The following is a 25,203-nucleotide window of genomic DNA, read 5'->3' as shown; positions in this document are numbered from 1 at the left end:
AGAAAAGCTGATCTTTTATATCAATTTTTTTTAAATAAGAAAATTGAGGGCCCCTGGGTAGCTCAGTTGGTTAGACAGCTGACTCTTGATTTTGGCTCAGGTCATGATCTCGTGGTTTGTGGGATCAGCCCTGCTTCGGGTTCTTTCTCTCTCCCCCTCTCTCTACCCCAGCTCTCTCTCAAGATAAAGAAACTTTAAAACAATTAAAAAAATTAATGAAACGAGAAAAATGATGTTGAAAGTAGTTACATGATAAATACAACACTTTGTTGTATCCTGATTGATGAAGATGTCACGTAACTATATCCTCCACAGGTATATATCTTGGCTTATATTGGCCATATTCTAGGAGTTGGTTGTTTATCATCTGATAATGACATACAAAAAATTTTAGTCAATATATTCAGTCTGTGGTAGTCACTATTTTATCCTAAAGAAAAGTCACTATTATACCTTTGAATATACTTAAAACGTGGCATGAAGTTATATGGTCAAAATCTATATTGGTTTCCTGTTGGTTTGCTTGATTTAACACTCAATTTTGTTAGTTTGCTGTCTTCCAATATACTATACTGAGAAGCTTGAAGAACTAACGATTTGAACAAGCCCTTTGCTACTCATGATGCGCTTTTATTTTTTACTTTTTTAAACATTTATTTTCTTTTAATTTTTAAAAACATTTCTTTATTTTAGAGAGAGAGGGAGGGCGAGAACAAGTGGGGGAGGGGCAGAGAGAGAGGGAAACAGAATCCCAAGCAGGCTCTGCACTGCAAAGTTAGACAACATGGGTCTCGAATCCACAAACTATGAATGACCTGAGCTGAAGTCAGACACTGAACCCACTGAACCACCTAGGCACCCTTGAGTTTATTTATTTTCAGGTAATCTCTACACCCAGCAAGGGGCTTGAACTTACAACCCTAAGATCAAGAATCACATACTCTTCTGATTGAGCCAGTTAGGGACCCTGATGCACTTTTTTTCTTTTAAGTTTATTTATTTTGAGAAAGAGAGAGTGCAAGCAAGGCAGAGAGAGGGAGAGACAGAATCCCAAGCAGGCACCTCATTGTCAGCGCAGAGCCTGATGTGGGGTTAGAACTCATGAACTGCAAGATCATGACCTGAGCCAAGATCAAGAGTCAGACGCTTAACTGACTGAGCCACCCAGGCACCCCTAAAGATTTATTTTTCTTTTTTTAATGTTTATTTATTTTTGAGAGAGAGAGAGAGAGAGAGAGCATGCAAGTGTGGGAGGGGCAGAGAGAGAGACAGAGGATCCAAGTGGCCCAATGTGGGGCTCCAATCAGGAACTCTGAGATCATGACCTGAGGAGGAAGTCAGGCTCAACTAACTGAACCAGCCAGGCATCACTTGATACATTTTTATATCATGAATCCAAACTCCTTAATTTCACTGATTTTGTGGAGCGACATACAAATACAGCCCAGTAATGTAGTACTATGTTTCCAATCACCAAATGGGCAAATAATCTTTCGTCTGAAGAACTACTGTATACTATTGCCTGTTATAAAATGCATGCATAATTAGGCAGGCAGGGAATTTTCCACACTGACTTGTAAAACTAAGACAAATTATGCATTAATATCAAATCTCTGAGAGTACCAACTGCCTAAACCCAGAGAAGTAAAATGCAGCAGAATGCCCCGTAGTTCGTTTGTAACAAGTTGTATACGCTCTAGATTTGGTATTTTGGCTCTACTTGTATTCCAGAGTGTGTCTATACTTTCTTTTTGGTTCGCTTCACAGAGAGTACAGTGATTTCCATTTATAACAGCTACATATGACAAGGAAGTGCTTAAAAAGGTCTCAGTGCACATGTGCAAGAGACAACACTAAACTGTTTCTGTCTTCTGAATTCAGCGGGAGACGAAGTGAGAACTTTTTTCTCCGTGTTTCATTTCTGTGTCTGTGCCATGTTAGCCTGGTATTCCACCACATATAATTTTTTTTTTTTTAACAGAGCACAGATTTCATGAGTTTGCGGCTTTTTAAAAAAAAATCCTGGATGGTATCGCAGATGAAAATGATCCCCATTACTTTTTAAATATCACTTTGCAAAATAAAAATGCAACCATTTTTGAGATTTATTTTGAAACATTCTAAAACCCCAGGAATGTCTGGTGGTAGAAACCTATATGGATTAAGCAATTTAGAGATTTGGAGTAAATAGGCACCACTCGGCGGTGGGTTTGGTAAAGAGAAAGCATTTCAGCACATGTTCTGCCACAAAGTATTTGGGAGTCTTAAGTCCGAGCTTCAGAATTCCTTCTGAAAAGGACAAAAGAGAGACTTCCTGTCATTTTGATTGGTTTCTGCATGTGGGACCAATATGGGCAATGCAAAGTTTAAACAGATGCAAATGGTGAGGGGTGGCGGCAAAGCCTTGCCTTGTTTTACATATTTCTCCACATCCAGATCGAAGTCAGTCTCTCCTAGGAACTTCCACGGCGGACTTCCACTAAATTACAGCACGCTTGAATGGTTTATTTCACCAATATTTGCTTATGGAAATAAAGGGGAGTGACGGGGGAGGGGGAAGGAGAGGAGTGGAGGAGGGGTTTGAGACCGAGGGAGGCTCGACCACGGCACCAGTAACCTTGTCTGATGTGATCATTAACCTTTCTGGAAAATGCAGCTGGCAGTTCTCTGAGGCTCGTCATTAGAATGTGAGGAAAGCCACACAGATATTGCCCAGACTATTCAAAGATTGTTTGGTTTACACTGAGAGCTATTGCTCCGCTTCCGTGGGGCAGAAAAATGAGGTTGCAACAATTCTTTTGTGTTTTTTTTATTTTTGTGATGAGTCTTCTTCTTATCAACGGACAGAGACCAGGTAGGACTTTGGTACATTTGTACCGAGTAACTTGTTTATGCCTCTTTGGGTTCGTGGGTCTGAGCATGATTACGTCCTGTTGAAAATCACTTAGGTGTGCTTAGAGGTAAATGGGTTGGTTGGCTTTCGGAAGTATGTCATCTATCCTTTTAGATCTATTATTTGTATATTTTTAAAAGTTGATGGATTTTAAAATGATAAATATTTTGCCACTGTTTTTCTAAATTCAGAGAAAATTGATTACTAAGTTATTTTAGATATGTTGTCCTTACAAGTAAAAAGAAATAGAACCGTTTGTTCTACTGATTACAGAGGTTAACAAACGTACAGATTTTGGGGTAAAATACAAACTCCAAAGCAGTTTATTGGAAGAACATATTGCTGACTAGAGTGAGGCATCGTTAACAACTTGATTTAACAACATGAACACCATGTGACAAAATACAGATAAAATCTTGTAACAGGTTATTATAGCTTTTATTTTTGGTTATATAATTCGATGTCTCGCTTAAAAAATAAAAGTTTTAGTATTATTGTGCTTATAGAACCAAAAATGTGAAAAATATTTATGGTCAAGGTAATATTAATTTACTTGACACATTTTTCAAAGATAGTATCTGTTGTGGTTTTAACCAACAGGAATTTAGTAAGTAGAGTTATTCTAATGTGCTTTTACTTCAAAACCAAATATCTAAGATTTCAAAGCACTGACATGTGTAAAAAAAAAAAAAAGTTTTCTTATTCAGGAAAGAGCAAACCCAAATTTAAATAGCAAGGTGGTAATATCCATTCCAAATATGTTAGATTGTTTGGGTGGTAATGTACTTCTCCATTTAGAGCAGACAATGGTGCATAACTGGTTAAAAATTCAGTCTCTGCCTTTTAGTTAAACAGAAGTTTGATCACTGAGGTTATTTCGGATGACGTCCCCTGGTTTGCCCTTTTACATAAATAAGAGAAAATTTCCAAGTCAGCAATTCAGAAAGCAGTTGACCCCTTCTTCCAATTTATAGCAATTGCTAATCAAACTGTTCTGAACCACAGAATACCTTGGACAATGTTCTTGTAAAATACCTGTGATTAACTCACTACATAAGATGAAAGATCCAGAAGCATTTAGGAAGAAGGCCTGTAGAAGGAGGAGGGTATGACTGCTGCATCCTGCTATTAACATGAACTGTTAGGAAAATGCTTTTGGTTTTTGCGTCACGTTAATTTGTACGTCACAATCACATCGGAACAAGTAGCAAATACAATTTAGTTTGGATCCAAAATATTCCCTTACATTCTCCAGATTAAATAACAGTTCATTTTCTGAAAAATGCTCCTAATATTTCCTTTTTTTTTCCCCCCCTCAGCTAATTTGGCATTGAGAAGAAAATTGCACAGACACAACTGCCTTCAGAGGAGATGTATGCCACTCCATTCACGGGTGCCCTTCCCCTGAGGTATTTCTGATAGGAAATTGTTTTACTGAATTTAGGCAATGTTCCAGATGAGATATATCAAAGAAAGTTTATTTATATTTTGTAATATGTGATAATACTTTTAAGGTGATATCAGTTCGAGGGATGCATACTAACAAATGAAACAGTGAATAATATTGTAGGAAAATCTTGATAATTTTTGATTCTGAGAGATAGCTGTATGGGTATTAATACTACTGTTTGTGTTTAACACTTTCATAATTAAAAAATCACATACCAGGAGAACATAATTTTGAGAGTATCTTTAAACATGTGTTTTGAAAAACACTGAATAGCTCTGTATGTTCTCCAGAACAAGCACATTTCCCACCAAGACCACTGAATCCTTGAAAGCATTTGGACATATTTGTCCAACGACACCATGCAAATGACATCCTATCCTTGATATTCTAATAATGTATTAAAATAGTTTATTTTTCTTGACAATATAACTTTTAATGCATAAAATCAATTTAATATTAATAGCATGGCAGTTTTCCAAGCCTTACTCATAGAATTGGTCTTGATAGTTGTTGCATCTTTAAGGGTAAATTCAGAATAGAATTTTGCTCCTCTCCCCTCTTTTTTTTTCCACATTCACTGAAAGGCCAGTGATATTCTACCACCACCACCATTAACACTGCTTGAATCAATTAACTTCAAACACTGCCCAAGTTTGTATTTCTTCATACTAAAAAATAAATGACTTGGCGTTGTAATTATTTTAAGCTCTTTAATTCTTGTAAAACATCTCATCCTTGAAAAAAATGCCGTAGAAATATCCCTCAGCTGGTTAACATACACAGGCAATTGTTAAATTAGCTTATTCAGTTGGTCTGTAGACTGTAGTGTTTATGGCACTATTCATTCATTCAGAGGAAAGAATGGTTGCCATGCCTATTGTTTAATACATGCTTTTCAGACCTGGTGAACGTCCTGTAGTAACACAGTAAATGAAGGAAGAGCAATTCAGTAATCACTTGTCAAGCAGACTAAGACAAAAAGCCAAATTCTGTACACCTGTATCTGTAACAAATGAACCTTTGCTATCAAAATATGAAAAATAGCTTTGGTGGAGACATCCAGAAAGATACAGTAAGAAATTCCTGAGAAGCCAATTAATAGGGACTAAAACATGCTTTAAAAGGATTTTCTATGCTAACAAATCCTTTGGCGTGTGTCACTAATGCATTTCAGTCTCATATACAAATAGTGGTAAAATCTGTGCTTAGGAGGAGTGGAGAAGTTCAAGACTTTCCCAGCACTCCCCCACAAATAACAAAGAGGAGAGGAGGAGGTTCACAGTAGCAAGAGAATTCCTGCATATATAGGGAAAGATACCTTGCATAACGCAAATAAAAGCCCTCAGCCACAGGTTGTATCAGCTTTCTCCACAAACCACCTGCCATAAAAGCTAGGGTTGCAAGTAAACAAGATAAAGTAATGAAATTTGAATTCTCAAAGTTAAGGAAAATTTTGATCTATAAACCAAATTTATAAACCAAAGGGAAATTTAAATACAAGCCACGTAAACCACTTACTAACAGCAATCCTTTACAAAATTTGGCTGATAGCTGTAAAGAACTGCTTAGGTTACGGCATCCATTTTGTCCGTGTTTAGACTAGTCCTACATTCCAGTTACATGTTCTTTGAAGAATGTATAAAACTCCCATTTTTTAATCCAGAGATAGCGTAAGAGCCAATGCAGGATAAATATTGATAATTTTTCAAGATCTTGCTTAATGAGTACTATAATAATGGGGTGCCTGGGCGGCTCAGTCGGTTGAGCGTCCGAATTTGGCTCAGGTCATGATCTCATGGTTTGTGGGTTCGAGCCCTGCGTTGGGCTCTGTGCTGACAGATCGGAGCCTGGAGCCTGCTTCGGATTCTGTGTCTCATTCTCTCTCTGCCCCTCCCCAACTTGTGCCCTGTCTCTCTCTGTCTCTTAAAAATAACTTAAAATGTAAAAAAAAAAAAAACTTTAAAAAATGAGTGCTATTATAACAAATGCTACCTTCAAATATGAAAGCATAGTTCTCATTGTCCTAAAGTTTTCATATTTTTTAGTATGTCCTGCAACATAACTTGAGAACCAAGTAAATCACTATAGACTTAAGTAGCAGAATTTTAAGGCAGAACCTCCCTTTTATTTATCCCCCTCTGTTTTCTGCATGTGTTGTTTGTTTATTATTTCGTTATTTACTTACTATTTTTTATATTTTGTGTAAGCTCTATGCCCAACGTGGGGCTTGAATTCACGACCCCGAGATCAAGAGTTGCCTGCTCTACTGACTGAGCCAGCCAGGCGTCCCTGTTTTCTCTATGTTTTAGATAAAAATCACACATTTGATTTGATTCAGTTAGGGACATGTAAGACTGTAAAAGGATAGGTAAAGTAAGCAGTTAACTTTGGAAATTTTCCAGATTAACCTTTTAAAGTAGTTTAGACTTTTAGCTCCTATAATGGGAATGCACTATTATAATCTTTACTTTGTCAATTTCACCAGCTCCTGGAGTCCTCTCAGTGATCCTCAGTGACATTTCATAACTTGCACAATTGAGTAATTAAATTTTTTTAATGTTTTATTATTTAATTTTTGAGAGAGAGAGACAAACAGAGCATGAGCAGGGGAGGGACAGAGAGAGAGACACACACACAGAATCTGAAGCAGGTTCCAGGCTCTGAGCTGTCAGCACAGAGCCCGATGCGGGGGTCAAACCCACAAACTGAGATCATGACCTGAGCCAAAGTCAGATGCTTAACCGACTGCGCCACCTAGGCGCCCCCAATTGAGTTAATTAAATAGAAAAATCTGTGGGGCGCCTGGGTGGCGCAGTCGGTTAAGCGTCCGACTTCAGCCAGGTCACGATCTCGCGGTCCATGAATTCGAGCCCCGCGTCAGGCTCTGGGCTGATGGCTCAGAGCCTGGAGCCTGTTTCCGATTCTGTGTCTCCCTCTCTCTCTGCCCCTCCCCTGTTCATGCTCTGTCTCTCTCTGTCCCAAAAATAAATAAACGTTAAAAAAAAAAAAATAGAAAAATCTGTGCTGTGTAAAATTCATTCTCTTGAGAATTATTTTTTCTTGCTGAAGTATGTTGGCATCACATTCAGTCCTAAGTGAATTAGAGTTGAGGAAAACAAGAGAAAGGGTGTCAGGAAATCAACTTTGCAGGTTAATGTGAGAGCTTTAGAGTGGAAAATGAGGTTGGTAGGACCTTTAGATTCTAATGATTTTCCTCTTCCAAGCATAAAATCTACATACATACATACTCTAGCTTTCTTTTTTTTTTTTTTTTTTTTTTTTTTTTTTTTTTTTAAGTAATCCCTGGGAGCCTGGTTGGCTCAGTCAGTTAAGCGACTTGGTTTCAGCTCAGGTTGTGATCTCATGGTTCCTGATTTCGAGCCCCACAACCGGCTATGTTCTGGCAGCATGGAACCTGCTTGGGTTTCTCCCTTTCTCTCTCTCTCTGTTCCTCCCCCACTCATGCTCGCTCTCTCTCTCTCTCTCTCTCAAAATAAATAAATAAACTTTAAAAAATATATATAAATAATCTCTAGCCCAACATGGGGCTCAAACTCACAACCCCAAGATCAAGAGTTAGATGCTCCACTGAGCCAGCGAAGTGCTCCTATCTAGCTTTTTAGTAATAATTGTGGCATGTGTTCATGGTGTAAAATCTTTTCCTAACAGTATGAAAGAATGTAAAGTCAAAGGTGAGTCTCCCAGTCATTTCCCCGAGGCAATGGCTATGAAAAGGTTTTGGTAAAGGTACATTTTAAAAATATTTCTTTATTTATTTTGAGAGAGAGAAAATGCAAGCAGGGGAGGGACAGAGAGAGAGAGGGAGAGAGAGAATCCCAAACAGAGAGGGAGAGAGAGAATCTGCGCTGACAGCACAGAGCCTGACAGGGGTCTTGATCTCATCAACTGTGAGATCGTGACCTGAGCCGAGATCAACAGTCAGACACTTAACCGACCGAGCCACCCAGGCACCCTGGTAAAGGTACATTCTAATACATTATTTTAAGTTGAGACAAGCTAATACTCTCGTATCACTCTTGGTGACCATTCAAAATGTTAAGTACTTCTAGTTCTCTATTTCCTGCCTTATTCTTACCCCCTCAAAGTTACGGGCTTCTGACTCCTTTGACCAAATCTCTAGCCGTGCCTGCCAACTCTTTCTGCAATTGTCCTGTTTATTGTCTTGGCCCTGCTCACTCCGTGCTGCCTCTTGGGCTGAACTGAAAGCCAACTGTCTTCAGCACAGAATCTCTACTTTTGTGGAGCACTTTATCTACAATGTTAGCAAGACTTGCTGGGAAAAGCTTCCTTTTTTTAAGTTTTCAACTTAATTTTCTTAGTAATGCATACATCCAACTTGGGGCTTAAACTCACAACCCCAAGATCAAGAGTCACTCTTCCAACTGAGCCAGCCAGGCGCCCCTGGGAAAAACTCTTCAGCTTACTCTTAGATACCTCTGACTCCCGTTCAGTTCTATTTAAACCTCTAGTTTCCTTGAACTTCTTAACCTTTTCCAACTAACAACAAGAGATTTCTCTTCCCAGAGATAATGGAGATCTTCAAGCTTTAAAATCAGACTCTGCCCTCAAGCTACAACATTTACATCTGCTATACTTCTATTTTCCCCTTGGAGTCTTTTATTAAGAGGTTCCTCTCCTGGGTATGCTTAATCTCTCTACATCTCAAGAAACTGATCTAACCGTTACTCGCTTTCTACAGATTGTTCAATATATCAAAGCTGATCTATTTCACCTTTTAAAATGAGGAAAACAGGTGCACCACTGACTCCACGGTGGTCTTTAGTGACTAGCCCATGTTCTTCTCTACATAGCCAAATTTCTTAAAAAGATGGCTATTTCCTTTCCTCCCATCTACTTCAATAGAGTGCTCCCACTACATTCAGGGAAAGATCCCCAGTGACTTTCTTTTCAATCCAGTGAACACATTTTCGTTCTGGTCTCAGCTATCTTGCTATAGGTCAAATAGTGAATGGATTTTCCCTGGTTTCAATGCTCCTTTTTGATTGTTAATCTCTGAAACAAATCATTATTCCTTTCAGGACGTGTATAGGGTGTCCAGTTGCCTACTTGGAATCACCTTAGCTGTTCTAAGTCACTTCAAGTTCATGTCTGCAGTGCATTTGCAAATCTCTAGCATGGCTTCTGCACAGCTTATCACTGTAACTCAGTTCTCTGTTCCAATATCATGGTTGTCATCAGGAAGAACTTCCCTGATCCTTTATTTTATTTTTTTTTAATTTTTTTTTCAACGTTTTTTATTTATTTTTGGGACAGAGAGAGACAGAGCATGAACGGGGGAGGGGCAGAGAGAGAGGGAGACACAGAATCGGAAACAGGCTCCAGGCTCTGAGCCATCAGCCCAGAGCCTGACGCGGGGCTCGAACTCACTTACCACGAGATCGTGACCTGGTTGAAGTCGGATGCCCAACCGACTGCGCCACCCAGGCGCCCCCCGATCCTTTATTTTAAAGAGCAATACCAAAGTAAACTCTTACTATAAAAAAGCAGTACCTCATTCTACCCAAGATACTCCTATTTCCCTTTTCCTGGTTTGTTTCACTCCGTAACACTTAGTGCCATCTGACATAACATATATTTACCTTGTTATTGTTTAGTTAGTATCTGCCTCTCTTCATTAGAATGTAATTTCCATAAAAAACAGGGACTTTGTTTTGATCACAGCTATATGCCCAGTGATTCTAATAAGCTCCACAGAAATATCTGATGAATGAATGCATACTTAAAAGTAAACTCTTCAATTCTTCCCACTCAGGTATTTCTCCTGTGTTCTGAGAATTTGGAGAATTGTAGAGCTATCATATATTAGATGTTTGTTATGTATCAAGCACTGTGCTATGAAATATACAATTTACTGTCGCACTGTAGATTTTTGAGCTGGTGCCCTATATTCAGTTCTATTTGGTTTCCCAGGTCATTGCAATTAATGTACGATATACATTTATAGGGTCAGTCATTTCTACCTTGTCCCAGGTCCGTCATTTCTACCTTGAAATATTTTTAAAAATCTGCTCCCTCCTTTTCATCTCTGTTACCATTATCTTAGTACCTGTTACATCTATCCAGCATGACTTCAACTCCTTAACTAATCACTGCTCCAGTTCTGATTCTGGAAAATCCATTTTTTCTTTCATCACCTGATCTTTCTAAAGTGTAAATCCTATCATGTCACATCTTGATTAAAATTCTTAACTATCCCTGTAGCCTTCAGGATGGTGAGAACTCCCATAATTTAACAAACAACACTTTACAAAATATACCTCTCCAGCATCATCTGTCATCTCCTCTCTCCTTCCCTCTTCTAAAGGGGATAAGAAAGAATCAAGACTGGCTTGCATGGATTCAAGCTCTGGCCACAAGCTCGTTCAGTGGTCATTGGTAAGTCACTTGTCCCCTCTAAGCCTCCCTCCACTTCCAGACATTTAAGATGAAGCTAGTAATGGTATTAATTTTGCCCTACCTACCATACCTCGCACATGGTAACTGCTAAATCGACAGTAGCTAGAGTTACTATTATTATTTTAATGTTTATTTATTTTTGAGAAAGAGAGAGAGTGCAAGGGAGGGAGGGGCAGAGAGACAGCAAGACAGAAGATCTGAAGCAGGCTCTCTGCTAACAGAGAGCCTGATGCAAATCTCCAGCTCACAAACCAAACCAAGAGATCATGACCTGAACTGTTCAGATAAATAACTGACTGAGCCACCCAGGTGCCCCTAGAATTATTATTATTAACGTTACTTTAAAATTAGTCTCTTCTTCACCTCTTGGTGAACTCTCAAGGTATACGTCTGCCTGCAATGGCCTTTCTTTACTCTTTTCCTCGCTAATTTTTTTTAAAGATTTATTTATTTAAATAATCTCTACCCTCAATGTGGGGCTCGAACTCACAGCCCTGAGATCAAGATTCGCATGCTCTACTAAGCCAGCCAGGCACCCCTTTTCTTCACTATTCATCCTTCAAGAAACCTTTCCTGAGTGTAACACAAATTGTATTAGATGTCTACATTTTGCTCTCAACCTATTTGAGTAATTCTGTCAAAGTACTTGACTCACTGCACCTTGTTAACTGGCAGACTCCTCCCTTCCTTCCTCCACATGGTGTAAATTCCCTGAAGGCAGAATGTGGGTGTTCTGACATTGTTAAATTAAAATTTGTTAAAGCCGAGCACCTAGTACAGAACAATGAGCCAGGTAAGCCTTAGTTCAAAAGCTGACCTAAGATAAATTGAAATAGAGATGTTTATCACTCCTGGGTCCTGGAGGAAGTACACAGCCTGCCTAGAGGGGCCACATGGGGCGGGGCGGGGGTCAAGGGAGAATGCAGACCTAGAGCACATGCCTTATTAGGGACTGTGGGTGGAGTGCTTTTGGGTTCCTGGGCTGGGGTCTCATTGATCAATTCAAACCAAAAGAGCAGGGGGGGTTGGATGGGGGATGGAGGTGGAGGGTGGCCCCACGAGGTTCTTATCTAAGGGGTACTTAAGATAATACAGGCCCTGGGAGGCAAGGGAGATTTGATCACAAGGGCTGTTGGGGAAGTGATATGAGAAGCTTGTATTTGCTTGTGACTCTGTGGCTGCTATCCATATGAGCCTGCGGGAGGGGCTTAAGTGTCCCGGCAAGGCCCCTTCAGGCCACTTAGCCACACAAAATGGATGCCGAGAAGCAGTAGCAGGGAGTGGCTCGGTTAACCTCTCAACAGTGGGTTGTATTGATCTTTGTAACATTAGCTGATGAAAAAGTGTCCCGAATACAGCAGGCACTCCATAAATGTTGCTGAGAGAAATGAAATGAAACTTTTAGTTATTATCTTAGCATTTAAGACTTACCTATAATGAGACCCAACACACATTTTCAGGAAATAACTGAACAGTAACTGCCAGACTGAATTCTGATTTTCTATCTCTGTGCTGGAAGTGTTTGTACTCCTAGGAATTGTTTCCCTCATCTCATTAAGTTCAAAACCTTCCCCTCCCAAAGGGATCTCTTCCAAATTCCATTTTCTTTTTTTTTTTTTTTAATTTTTTTTAACGTTTGTTTATTTTTTGAGACAGAGAGAGACAGAGCATGAACAAGGGAGGGTCAGAGAGATAGGGAGACACAGAATCCAAAACAGTCTCCAGGTTCTGAGCTGTCGGCACAGAGCCCGATGTGGGGCTGGAACTCAGACCGCCAGATACGACCTGAGCTGGGGTCAAACGCTCAACCAACTGAGCCACCCAGGAGCCCCACAAATTCCATTTTCTTTAAAATGAGGCCCACACCCTCATCCACTTAGCTTAAAATTACCTTCCACTCTCTCAACAATTACAGCATTTTTATAAGTATTATTTTCAAAGCTATCATATTCTACTGTATTTTGCCAGATTTTTATCAGTATTGGAATGTCAGCTCCTTGAAAGGCAAGATCTGGCCCCTAAACCTTAGAGTATAAACCTTTATAATGTGTGAATGGCCCTAAATGTAGGGGATTTCTGCATGGATGATGACATATGTAGGATCTCTTACTTGAAACTAAATGAAAATCTTATAAAAAATTTTTTTTAAACCTAAATGAAATATAGAAAATTACTGTTTTCTCAGTTAATTATAGTCCATTGTCCAGAAACCATGCTCCGAGAAAATCCCTAATGTTGCTTAGTGATAAAATAAAACTTTTCTGTAAAAATCATGCCTTAATGATAATATATTAAAAAAATATAATACATATTGAACATATAAATCTAGAAACTGTAGTTATGTTATAGATGATGTATTATAATAAATATTCCCCTACCAAAATGTGTATATGATAGACTAAAGCCTAGTTTCAGAGTTTTTTTTTTCACTTTGGGAACCGATTTATTGTTACAAAGTATATAATAATTATTTCTGCAGATATGTACTTAAAGTACTCTATCATGTTCAGACATCTAAAATATCTTTGTAACACATCTTTTGCCTTAATTTGTTCTCAGAGATGTATTCAATTAGTGATCTACTGATATCTGGTGAACTTTATTATTACATACCAGTAACATTTGAAAAATATTATTCTTCGATAACAGCAAGTGAGTATTTGTTGCTATTTGGGTGACGAGAACAAAATCACTTACTGTTAACTATTGCAATACATTTCACCCTTGGATGTATTTTTTTTTTTTTTACTTTTATTTTTTTTTTATAGTGGTGTATTGAGGCGCCTGGATGGCTTAGTTGGTTAAGTGTCCGACTCTTGATTTTGGTTCAGGTCATGATCTCACGGTTTGTGAGTTCAAGCCATTTGAGCCCAGTTGCTACAGAGGTTATGGTTTGACTTCCTGCTTTGGTTGCTGTAGAGTTTGTGGTTCAGAGTTCTATTTTAACATATGGCCATTGTCCATTTGTGTGTTCAGTCTCTCAGTTCCAAACTTATTTCATCTCCAGTTCACACCACCCAAGTGTATTACTGTCTGCCTTGCACCAGCCTCCTCATATCTACTTTTGCTTCTCTTTTATCCATTCTTCATATTATCGCTTCATACCATCCTTTAGCAATTTTTTTAAATAATATTTTTTAATATTTATTTGAGAGAGAGAGAGCGAGCAAGTAGGGGTGGGGCAAAGAGAGAGGGAGAAAGAATCTTAAGCAGGCTGCAAGCTCGCCACCCCATAAAAATGGACTCCTACATCTTAGCAGGTACTCCCCGTTTCTCCCCAGCTTTCTAATCCCACACAGCTACTAACCTATTTTTTCTTCTTTCTTTTTAAAATTTTTTTTAACGTTTATTTAGTTCTGAGAGACAGAGATAGAGCGTGGGGGGTGCAGGGAGAGAGGGAGACACAGAATCTGAAGCAGGCTCCAGGCTCTGAGCTGTCAGCACAGAGCCCAACACAGAGCCCGACATGGGGCTCGAACTCACAAACTGTGAGATCATGACCTGAGCCAAAGTTGGATGCTCAACCGACTGAGCCACCCAGGCACCCCTAACCTACTTTCATCTTACAGATTTGCTTACAGATCTGGACATTTTATATACTTTTATATATATAATTTTTTCTTTTGTGATTGGCTTATTTCATTTAGCCTAATGTTTGCAAGACCCATCCATATAGTATCAGGTATCAGTACTCCATTCTTTTTTACTGATTAAATAAAATTCCATTCTATAGAAAAATCACATTTTGTTTATTTTCACTACGTGGTTATTAGGAATAATTCTGTTCTGAACATTTGTTTATAATTTTTTTTTAAGTTTATTTAGTTTGAGACAGAGCACAAGCAGGGGAGAAGCAGAGAGAGGGACGGGGAGAGAGAATCTCAAGCAGGCTCTCTACTGTTAGTACAGAGCCTGCTTCAGATCCTCTGTCTCTTTCTCTCCCCCTCCCCTGCTCACGCTCTCTCTCTCAAAAATTAATAAACATTAAAATTGTTGTTGTTGTTTGAGAGGCACCTGGGTGGCTCAGTCAGTTAAGCATCCAACTCTTGATTTTGACTCAGGTCATGATCTCATGGTTCATGAGTCTGAGCCCCATGTTTGAGCCCCATGTTGGGCTCTGCACTTTTAGTGCAGATTGGGATTCTCTGTCTCCCTCTTTCTCTGCCCCTCCCCTGTTCAAAACTATATAAAACAAGGGTGCCTGGGTGTCTCAGTGGATTAAGCGTCCAGCTCTTGGTTTCAAATCAGGTCATGATCTCACGGATGGGGAGTTCAAGCCCCATACGGGGCTCTGTGCTGACAGCACAGAACTTGCTTGGGATTCTGTCTCCCTCTCTCTCTTCCCCTTCCCTGCTCGCTCTCTATCTCATTCTTTCAAAAATAAATAAATAGGCATTTAAAAATAAATAAAACATTAAAAAATTTTGTTTGAACATATGCTTTCGATTCTCTAGAGTATATACTTAAGAGTGAAATTGCTGGTTATATGTTATTCTATGTTTAACTTATTGAAGAACTGCCAAACTGTTTTCCATAGTGGCTGCAGCATTTTGCATTTTACATTCCTACCAGGAGTATATAAGTGTTCCAATTTCTCTGCATCCTCACCAACACTTTTTATTATAACCTTCCTAGAGGTTGGTACGGTAGTCCCCCCTCGTCCACGATTTTGTTGCCCATGGTTTCAGTTACTTGTAGTCAGCTGTGTTTCAGAAGCAGATGATCCTCCTTCTGACCTATCTTCAGGTCAACAGTTGCGTAACACGATATCCTAATGCCTACATCATTCACCACACTTCATCTCATCACGTAGACATTTTATCATCCCACATTGCCACAAGAAAGGGTGAGTATAGTATAATTAGGTATTTTGAGAGAAAGAGAGACCACATTCACATAACTTTTATTACAGCTTATTATTATAATTGTTCTATTTTGTTACTAGTTCTTGTTAATCTCTTACTGTGCCTAATTTATAAACTAAATTTTATCACAGATATGTGTGAATAGGAAAAAACATCGTATATACAGGATTTGGTGCTATCCATGGTTTCGGGTATTCACTGGGGGGTCTTGGAATGTATCCTTTGGGATAAGAGGAGAGTACTGGATCTATCTCATGGTGATTTTGATTTGCATTTCCCTAATGACTAATGATGTTGAGAATCTTTTCATGTGCTTACTGGCCACTTGTCTATCTTTGGAGAAACGTCTCTTTAAATCCATTGCCCGTTTTTCAATTGGCTTGTATTTTTTATTGTTGAGTTGTAGGAATTCTTTATATTTTGAATACAAGGCCCATATGAGAGATGTGATTTGCAATTATTTTCTTCCATTCTATGGGCTGTCTTTTCACTTTCTGGGTGTTCTCCTTGAACACAAAAATTGTTAGTTTTGTTACAATCCAGTTTGTCTATTTTTCCTTTGGTTGCTTGTACTTTAGGCATCAAATTGGCTAATCCAAGGTTACAAATATAATTTACACATATATATTCTGTAAAAGTTATCTAGTTTTACACTTACATTTATGGCTCTGATCCCTTTATTTTTTTTTAATTCTTATTTTTATTTATTTAAGTAAACTCTACCCCAACGTGGGGCTCAAACTCACTGTTCCAAGATCAAGAGTTGCATGCTTTATGGACTGGCCCAGCCATGTGTCTTTTATGGTGCATTTTGAGTTAAATTTTATTCATAGTGTGAGGACAGGAGTTCCAGCCTCCTTTTTGTGTAGCTATCCAAATCTAGCACCATTTGTTGAAAACACTGTTCTTTTCCCCTATTTAATTATGTGGGCACTGTTGTTGAAAATTAATTGTCCATAAATGCCAAGGTTTATTTTTGGACTCTGAGTTCTATTTCATTGATCTAAATGCCATTTCTGGTGTTAATACTGTACTGTCCTGATTATTGTAGTATTATGGCAAGTTTTTAAAAGGCATGTGTGAGCCCTCCAAATTTGTAGTTCTTTAAGATTTTTGGTCATGCTGATTCCCTTGAACTTCTATATGAATTTTAAGATCTGCTTGTCAATTTCTGCAAAGAGCTAGCTGGAATTTGGAATTTGCATAGGGACTGTGTTGAATCTGTTAATCAATATGGGAAATATTGCCATTTGACAATGAAGTTTTCCAGTTCAAGAACATGGGGCGTATTTCCATTTAGTCAGGTTTTTTTCAGCAATGTTTTGTAGTTTTTAGAATATAGTTTTACACTTACTTAGTTTAATTTATTCCTAAGTGTTTTATTCTTTTGATGCTATTGTGAATGGAGTTTTAATTTTTTTTTTAATTATTTTTTTCAACGTTTATTTATTTTTGGGACAGAGAGAGACAGAGCATGAATGGGGGAGGGGCAGAGAGAGAGGGAGACACAGAATCGGAAACAGGCTCCAGGCTCTGAGCCATCAGCCCAGAGCCTGACGCGGGGCTTGAACTCACACGGACTGTGAGATCGTGACCTGGCTGAAGTCGGACGCTTAACCGACTGCGCCACCCAGGCGCCCCTGGAATTTTAATTTTATTTTTGAATTGTTCATTGCTAATGTATAGAAATACAATTTAATTTTTCTGTATTGATCCTATCTCTTGTAAACTTAGTGAAATTATTAATTCTCATAGGTTTTTTTTCATTCATTCTCATAGTTTTTAGTAGATCTGCTACGTATAAGCTCATGTCATCAGCAAATAGATACTTTTACTTCTTTCTTTCTTTTTCGTTTTTTTTTTTAATTTTAGGTTTTATTTTTAAGTAATCTCTACACCCAACATGGGGCTTGAACTCACAACTCTGAGATCAAGAGTCACAGGCTCTACCGACTGAAGCCATCCAGGCGCCCCTGCTTCTTCTTTGCTAATCTGGATGTCTTTTATTTCTTTTCCTTGCCTAATTGCCCTAATTAGAATCTCTAGTACAATGTTGTATAGAAGTGGTGAGAACAGACATCTTTGTCTTAATCCTGATTGTAGATGGAAAGCATTCATTCTTTTACTATTAAGTATGTTAACTGTGGGTCTTTGTATCTGTCCTTTATTAGGTTGAAGAAGTTCCCTTTTATTCTTAGTTTGCTGAGAGTTTTTATGGTGAAGGAGGACTGTATTTGTTGAGATTATGGTGCATTTTTGTCCTTTATTCTATTGAAATCATGTGTCATATTAAATATTAAATGTTTGGAAGAAAACATATTAAGTGTTTGGTAAAATTCACCAGCAAAGCCATCTGGCCTAGGGCTTTTCTTTGTGGGAAATTTTTAAAAAATTGCTGATGTAATTTTTATTTGTTATAAGCCTATTCAGGTCTTTTATTTCTGGGGTGCCTGGCTGGCTCAGTCAGTAGAGCTTGTGACTCTTGACCTTGGGGTTGTAAGCTCGAGCCCCATGTTGGGTATAGAGCTTACTTAAAAAAAAATTTTTTTTTTAAATTTCTTCTTGAGCAATTTTGGTAGCTTGTGTCTTTCTAGGAATTTGTTCGTTTCATCTAAAATATCTAATTTTTTGGCACACAGTCGTTCAGAATATTTCCTTATAATCTTTTAAAACATTTTCTGTAATGTCAATCAGCAGTAATGCTTTCTATTTCATTTCTGAGTTTAGGATTTTCAGTCTTTATTCTTGGTCAGTCTAGGTAGGATTTATCAATTTTGTTGATCTTTTCAAGGGACAAACTTTGGCTATGTTCTTTTTCTTTATAGTTTTTCATTTATTTCTGCTCTCATCCTTACTTTTTTCTTTATTCTGCTTGCTTTACGTTTCATTTGCTCTTTTTTCTAGTGTGTTAAGGTGATGAGATTTTTTTTTTTTTTTTTTTGGACAGAAAGGGAGGGCACAAGTGAGTGAGAGGCAGAAAGAGAGGGAGGGGGAGAGAGAGAGAGAAGTAGAGCTCACCCGAAGCAGGGCTTGTGTTCGCCTGAAGTGGGGCTTGAACTCACCCAAAGCGGGGCTCGTGTTCACCCAATGCGGGACGCGGGACTTGAGTTCATGAACTGTGAGATCATGACCTGAGCCAAAGTCAGATGCTTAACTAACTGAGCCACCCAAGTGCTCTGTCTTCTCTTTTCATACAGATGTTTAGTTATAAATTTCCCTCTAAGCATTACTTTAGCTACATCCCATGTTTTCATGTTCATCTCAAAGTATTTTCTTATTTCCTTTGTGATTTCTTCTTTAATGGTTATTTAGCAATGTGCTGTTTATTTCCACATATTTGTGAATTTTTCGTATTTATTTGCTATTGATTTCTAACTTCATCCTGTTGCTGAATCATCTATTTCTCCTTCTAATTGTGTCAGTTTTTGCTTCATGTATTTTGGGGGCTCTGTTTTTTGGTGCATGTATCTTCATAATTCTTATCTTCCTCAATTGACCCTTTTATCATTATAAAATGTCTTTGTCTCTAACAACATGTTTTGTCTTACAGTTTATTTTGTCTGACATTAGATATCTACTGCAGCTGTCTTATGGTTGCTGTTTGCCTATCTTTTTCTATCCTTTCACTTTCAACCTATTTGTGACTTTGAATCTGTGTGTCTCTGACACAGAGCATAGAGTTGGATCATGTTTGTTTGTTTTAAATTCAAGTTAGTTAACATGTAATGTAGTACTGGTTTCAGGAATAGAGTTTAGTCATTCATCACTTTACATATAACACCCAGGGTTCACCCAACAAACACCCTCCTTAATGCCCATCACCCCTCCAGCAACCCTCAGTTTGCCTCCCTCTCTGTTTTTATCTTATTTTTGCTTCCCTTCCCCTATGTTTATCTGTTTTGTTTCTGTTTGTTTGCTTGTTTTTTTATTCAGGCTGACAAGATCTGCCTTTTTGATGGCTTGTTTAGTAGATCCACATTTTTTTTAAGTAGGCTTCATGCCCAACATTGGACTTGAACTCAGGACCCTGAGGTCAAGAGTTGCATGCTTTACCGCCTGAGCCAGCCAGTTGCCCCAGATTCACATTTAATGTTATTGATATGATTGGATGTACAGTTGACACTTGAACAACATAGAGGTTAGTAGCACTGACCCCATGGGCAGTCAAAAATTCATGTATAACTTTTGACTCCCCCAAAACTTAACTAGTAGCCTACTGTTGATGGGAAGCCTTACTGATAACATAAACAGATGATTAATGTATATTTTTCATGTTATATGTATCATCTAATGTATTTTTTTACAGTAAAATGAGGTAGAGGGATAGATGTTACCAAGAAAATCATAAGGAAGACAAAATACATTTATAACACCATATCAAAAAAGAATCTGTATAAGTGGACCTGTGCAATTAAAATTTGCGTTGTTCAGGGGCGCATGGGTGGCTCAGTCGGTTAAGCGTCCGACTTCGGCTCGGGTCACGATCTCATGGTCTGTGAGTTCGGGCCCTGCGTCCGGCTCTGGGTTGATGGCTCAGAGCCTGGAGCCTGCTTCTGATTCTGTGTCTCCCTCTCTCTGTGCCCCTCCCCTATTCATGCTCTGTCTCTCTCTGTCTCAAAAATAAATAAATGTTAAAAAAAATTTAAAAAAAAATCTGTGTTGTTCAAGGATCAACTATATATCTATTTTACTTTCTTAGTGGTTGCCCTAGGACTTAAATAATATATATCTGAATTTATCAGAATCTACTTCAGATTATACTATTTTAAGTCCAGTGAGATATAGAAATACCTAGATAGCTATATTCTCTCTTCCCTCTTTTAATTTCAGCATAGTTATACATATTACATCTACATACATTACACATACAACTTTGTTAAAATTACTACTTTCTACAATTTTAGGTCTTTTAAGCCTGAGAGAAGAAAGGAGAGGAAATATCTATTTATAGACTTGCTGTTATATTAGCCTTCTTATTTACCATTTCCAGTTCTTGCATTAGTAGATTTTTCTGGGGTCTTATTCTGTTCAGGCTGCTATAACAAAATACCGTAGACTAGGGGCTTGTAAACAACAGAAATTTATTTCTCACAGTCGTGGAGGCTGGTTCATAGATGTCCATCTTCTCACATAATGTAAGGGGCTAAGGAGCCCTCTGGGTTCTACTTTATAAGGGCATCCACTAATCCCAATCATGAAGGCTCTACCTTTGTGGCTTACCTCCCAAAGGCTCCAGCTCCATTACATTGGCAGTTAGGTTTCAACATATGAATTTTGGGGGCACACAAACATTCCCTTTAGAGCAGTTGAATTAGTATTGCCCCATTTGCTCTATTCCCTCAGACAATTTCTAGAGACTTTAAATTTCCAGAGACTTTTCTTTTTTTTTTTAATTAAAAAAAAAGTTTTTTTAATGTTTATTTATTTTTGAGAGAGAGACAGAGAGCAAGCAGGTAATGGCAGAGAGAGAGAGAGAGAGAGAGACACACACACACACACACACACACACACACACACAGAGTCTGAAGCAGGCTCCAGGCTCTGAGCTGTCAGCACAGAGCCTGACGCGGGGCTCGAACTCACAAACTGTGAGATCATGACCCAAGCCAAAGTCAGACGCTCAACCGACTGAGCCACCCAGTTGCCCCTAGAGACTTTTCGTTTTAAAGAAAATTTTCACCAGCTAAGGTTGGTTCACTGGGAAGAAGAGCTCCTTATATTATTGTTTAAGAACCCTCAAGGTTATGCATTTCTTTTCTTTTAAGTAAGCTCTACATCCAGCGTGAGGCTTGAACTCACCACCCCCGAAATCAGTAGTTGCTGGATTTACTGATTGAGCCAGCCAAGCACTTCTGATCTATGCATATTTTAAACATGGATACCTAGTGGTTAATTGCTCTCTAGAAAAGCTACACCACTGGGGCACCTGGGTGGCTCAGTTGGTTCAGCTCAGGTCATGATCTCAGTTGGTGGGTTCAAGCCCTACATCGGGCTCTGTGCTGACAGCTCAGAGCCTGGAGCCTGTTTTGGATTCTGTCTGTCTCTCTCTCTCTGTTTCTCTCACTCTCACTCTCTCTCTCAAAAATAAATAAACGTTAAAAAAAATGGAGGGGGGCACAGGGGTGGCTCAATTGGTTAAGCATCTCACTTTGGCTCAGGTCATGATTTCATGGTGTGAGTTCGAGCCCTGCACTGGGGTCTGTGCTGACAGCTTGGAGCCTGGAGCCTGCTTCGGAATCTGTTGTCTCCCTCTCTCTCTGCCCCTCTCCTGCTTGCACTCTGTCTCTGTATCTGTCTCTCTGTCTCTCTGTCTCTCTCTCGCAAAAATAAATAAGCATTAAAAAGAATTTAAAAAAAAAGAAAAAGAAAAGCTACACCACCTTGCATTTTCAATAGCGGGTTGTGAGAATGCTTATTCCCCACACTTTTGCCAACACTGGGTGTTATTAATGTTTTTAATCTTTGCTAATCTGATAAGCAAAATACCCATCTTATTTTTATGTTCAAAATTTAGGCAGTCTGAGGTGATTTCTAGAAGAGGCATACCTGCATCTTTTCACTGCTGAATTATTTTTGCCATCCCATCATGACTGTCAGGAAAGGGAAATGTTAAGTAGATGGAAGCTTCCAAAAATGAAGCAAAGGGCTGCCTTCATGTCTTCGGGAGGGAGACAAAACAAATTGCTTAAGAAACCTTGATACCAGTGATTGTCTTCTTGTAAAACATCCATTTTCTCTTAAAAAAAAAAAAGTTAATATGTTGCTCTACCATATAGTTAAAACTTATTGCTAAGTACTAATTATTAAATAGCTTCACAACATTAAAGGATTCCTAGGGACCATTTTATCTGTTAAAATACCTCAAATTAAGATATTGGTTCTGGGGGCACCTGGCTGGTTCAGTTGGTGGATTGTGTGACTCTTGGTCTTGGGGTTGTGAGTTCAAGCCCCAGGTGGAGTGTGGAGCCTACTTGATAAAAGATATTGGCTCTGGTATGTTTTTGTTGACCTCCAAATTAAACTATCTTAGCCGGTATAAATATCAGGAATCAAAATCCAAAAATATTAAGAAAATTGAGCAAATAGGTGAAAAATAATATAGTGAAAAAATCTCTTTAATAACATGAATTCAGGCCTTTGAAGAAATATGGGTGCTATTTTCATATTGAAAGGTAAGAAAATACAAAGTTGCTTTCAGCACTGAAAAACCTTGTTAAGTTTTTAAAACTCATTATCTATTAAAAAAATTAAGCATGGGTAAATTAGTCTGCTGGATAGCATTTCTTTTTATAATGTGTTTCTTTCTTGTTTGTCTCCCCAATATAGATCTTAAGCTAACTTCACCGGGTCTGCCAGAAGAGGAGTGAATAAAAGATACCCACCCACACCATAGTGTGATTGCTTAGAAGTTCCTGTACAAAAAGGAATCATTTGAAAGCACCTGTGATGGTTTCTTAGTTTTACAGGATTCTCTTTTTCCTGGTTTCTCTTTAGAGGGGAAAATAACATAATTCAAAAACAATTCCAATCCGAAGCACAGTTATTTGCTTATATAACAAAATCTCTCATCTTTTTCTGTATATTACTATTCTTAGATGAGTTAAAAAGAAATATACTTTTTAATGTCTTAGAACTCTGTAATAATCAAAAGTACAAGAATTAAAATTTTTTCTTTCATATTCCTATAATTCTCCAAAATTAAAATAAGTGTTTATATGTTTGAGTGATTTTTTCCAAAAATGCTAAATCTGAAATAAAATGCATTGGTCATTTGGCTTTACAGAATAGGGATAAATTAATTGGTTCATCAATTCTTTATATAGAGAGACTAAGAAAGAAGCTACCGACTGCTACCAATTTTAAATTATAGGCTTTAATGCTTATGAAAGTATTTTTTATTTTAAATAATATTCATAAAGTCGTAAAGAAAGTTTTAAAAACTAACTGAAATGATCATTTCTGAATCTATTTCTCATTATGTAATTATAAGAAGCCAATGTTTGATTTCCTTTGAAGTTCTGTTAGATCTTTCCAAGTTGTTAGATACACTCTTAATTTGTATTCATTGAAAAGATCACTCAATTCCATAAGGTTTTTATTTTATTGTAAGTTAATTCCAGGTATGAAATTTACAAATTCTTTTCTTGATTAGAAATTTTGCTTTGTAAACATTATAGAGTAGGAGAAGCCATAAGCCATTAACCCTTATTTTGCTAAAATAAATTTGGGATTGGTATACTCTAAAGAATTTGAGACAGAAATTCTGAAATCACAGTTTGTCTCCCTTTCACAGTTTATTAATGGCATCTTTTGGGATGAAAAGTGTTTATAGAAAGAACTGTAACTAACTTTAAACACTAAAGATGTTTTATGAAATATGTTACCTCATTTAAATTGGATATTTTGGGGAAATTCTTTTTTAAAAAATTTTCTTTTGGGGGAGCCTGGGTGGCTCAGTCAGTTAAGGGTCCAACTTCAGCTCAGGTCATAATCTTGCTGTCTGTGAGTTCCAGCCCTGCGTGGGACTTTGTACTGACAACTCAGAGCCTAGAGCCTGCTTCAGATTCTGTGTCTCCCTCTCTTTTTGTTCCTCCCTTGCTCACACTCTGTTTCTCTCTCTCTCAAAAATAAATAAACATTAAAAAAAATTTTTTTTAATAAATACAAAATTTTTAAAAATTCTTTTAAATTAATTAATCTCTACCCCCAACGTGGGGCTGGAACTCACAACCCAAAGATCAAGAGTCACATGTTCCACCAACTTAGCCAAGCGCCCCTAATTTTGGGGAAATTATAAATGCTTTTCTGGATAAATCGTGATTCCTTTACACAAGTGCATTTTGATAGAACATAAGCTATTATCAGTTATATTTATTTTTAAAACATATACTTGTTCATATACTTTGTGCAAAAAAAGAAAAGCAATACTTTATACAGTTAAAATGTCTCATTGAATACAAGCCAATACTATTTCAAGTACAGACTGACATTCACAAAGTTAAAAACCAACCATACCATTGTAATGTAATTAAATGGTTGTAGATAACTGCTCATACAACTGCAGTGAGTTTTCAATAAAACAATCGAGTGTCTACTTGTCCTTATTCTGTATAAGAAATGTTCAAAGTGTTGAGCACAGCATGGTAGAAATCGTTCTGATACTTTTCTTTATTTCCATTGTTTGTTCCTTGATATATACCTTGCCACTACAGTTTTTTACTTAATTCAGGATTATCAAAGTAAGGGCAAAATTTCTCTCAACATCTACAAAAACCCAGCAATAAAATCTGAAAAAAATCAGGTATGCTGAAAGTGGCATACAAGAACGAATCCATGACAATGGAACCAAATTTATTCACCGGTGAGATGGAAGGGGAAACAGAGGAATGTCAAAGATGTATACGGGTTGTTTTGTTGTTTCTAGAGAAAGTGAGAGGGAGTGTGCACGTGGTTGAGTGGGGGAGGGGCAGAGGGAGCACGAATCTTAAGCAGTCTCCACGCCCAGCACAGAGCCTGATGGGGGAAGTTGGGGGGAGGGGAATCTCAATCTTGATCTC

At 38.0% G+C, this 25,203-nt stretch overlaps 1 protein-coding gene across 2 annotated transcripts; it reads left to right on the top strand.

The window, feature by feature from the left end:
* The first annotated feature begins 2,582 nt into the window (after positions 1–2,582).
* Positions 2,583–24,738, top strand: APELA (apelin receptor early endogenous ligand). Of its 2 annotated transcripts, XR_001428947.3 has the most exons (4): positions 2,583–2,854; positions 4,213–4,302; positions 10,690–10,760; positions 22,973–24,738. XR_001428947.3 is itself a non-coding variant. In XM_015063717.3 (3 exons), exons 1-2 carry the CDS (start codon positions 2,779–2,781, stop codon positions 4,299–4,301), a joined length of 165 nt encoding a protein of 54 aa, XP_014919203.1. In that variant the 5' UTR covers positions 2,588–2,778; the 3' UTR covers position 4,302; positions 22,973–24,738. The 2 variants fall into 2 exon arrangements, 1 of the variants encoding a protein (XP_014919203.1); XM_015063717.3 differs by lacking the exon at positions 10,690–10,760 and having other exon boundaries at positions 2,588–2,854.
* Positions 24,739–25,203: the final 465 nt, after the last annotated feature.

Source organism: Acinonyx jubatus, chromosome B1 (assembly GCF_027475565.1).
Source record: "Acinonyx jubatus isolate Ajub_Pintada_27869175 chromosome B1, VMU_Ajub_asm_v1.0, whole genome shotgun sequence".
NCBI lineage: Eukaryota > Metazoa > Chordata > Mammalia > Carnivora > Felidae > Acinonyx > Acinonyx jubatus.
Note: the sequence above shows the minus strand (reverse complement) of the source record. Positions and strands in the feature narration are given on the sequence as shown.

What these genes read in the sequence shown, in the direction of transcription:
- APELA (XM_015063717.3), top strand. Translation starts at nt 2,779, where the DNA reads ATGAGGTTGCAACAATTCTTTTGTGTTTTTTTTATTTTTGTGATGAGT. An exon ending in TATCAACGGACAGAGACCAG is followed by an intron (nt 2,855 to 4,212) that starts GTAGGACTTTGG and finishes TCCCCCCCTCAG; the next exon opens with CTAATTTGGCATTGAGAAGA.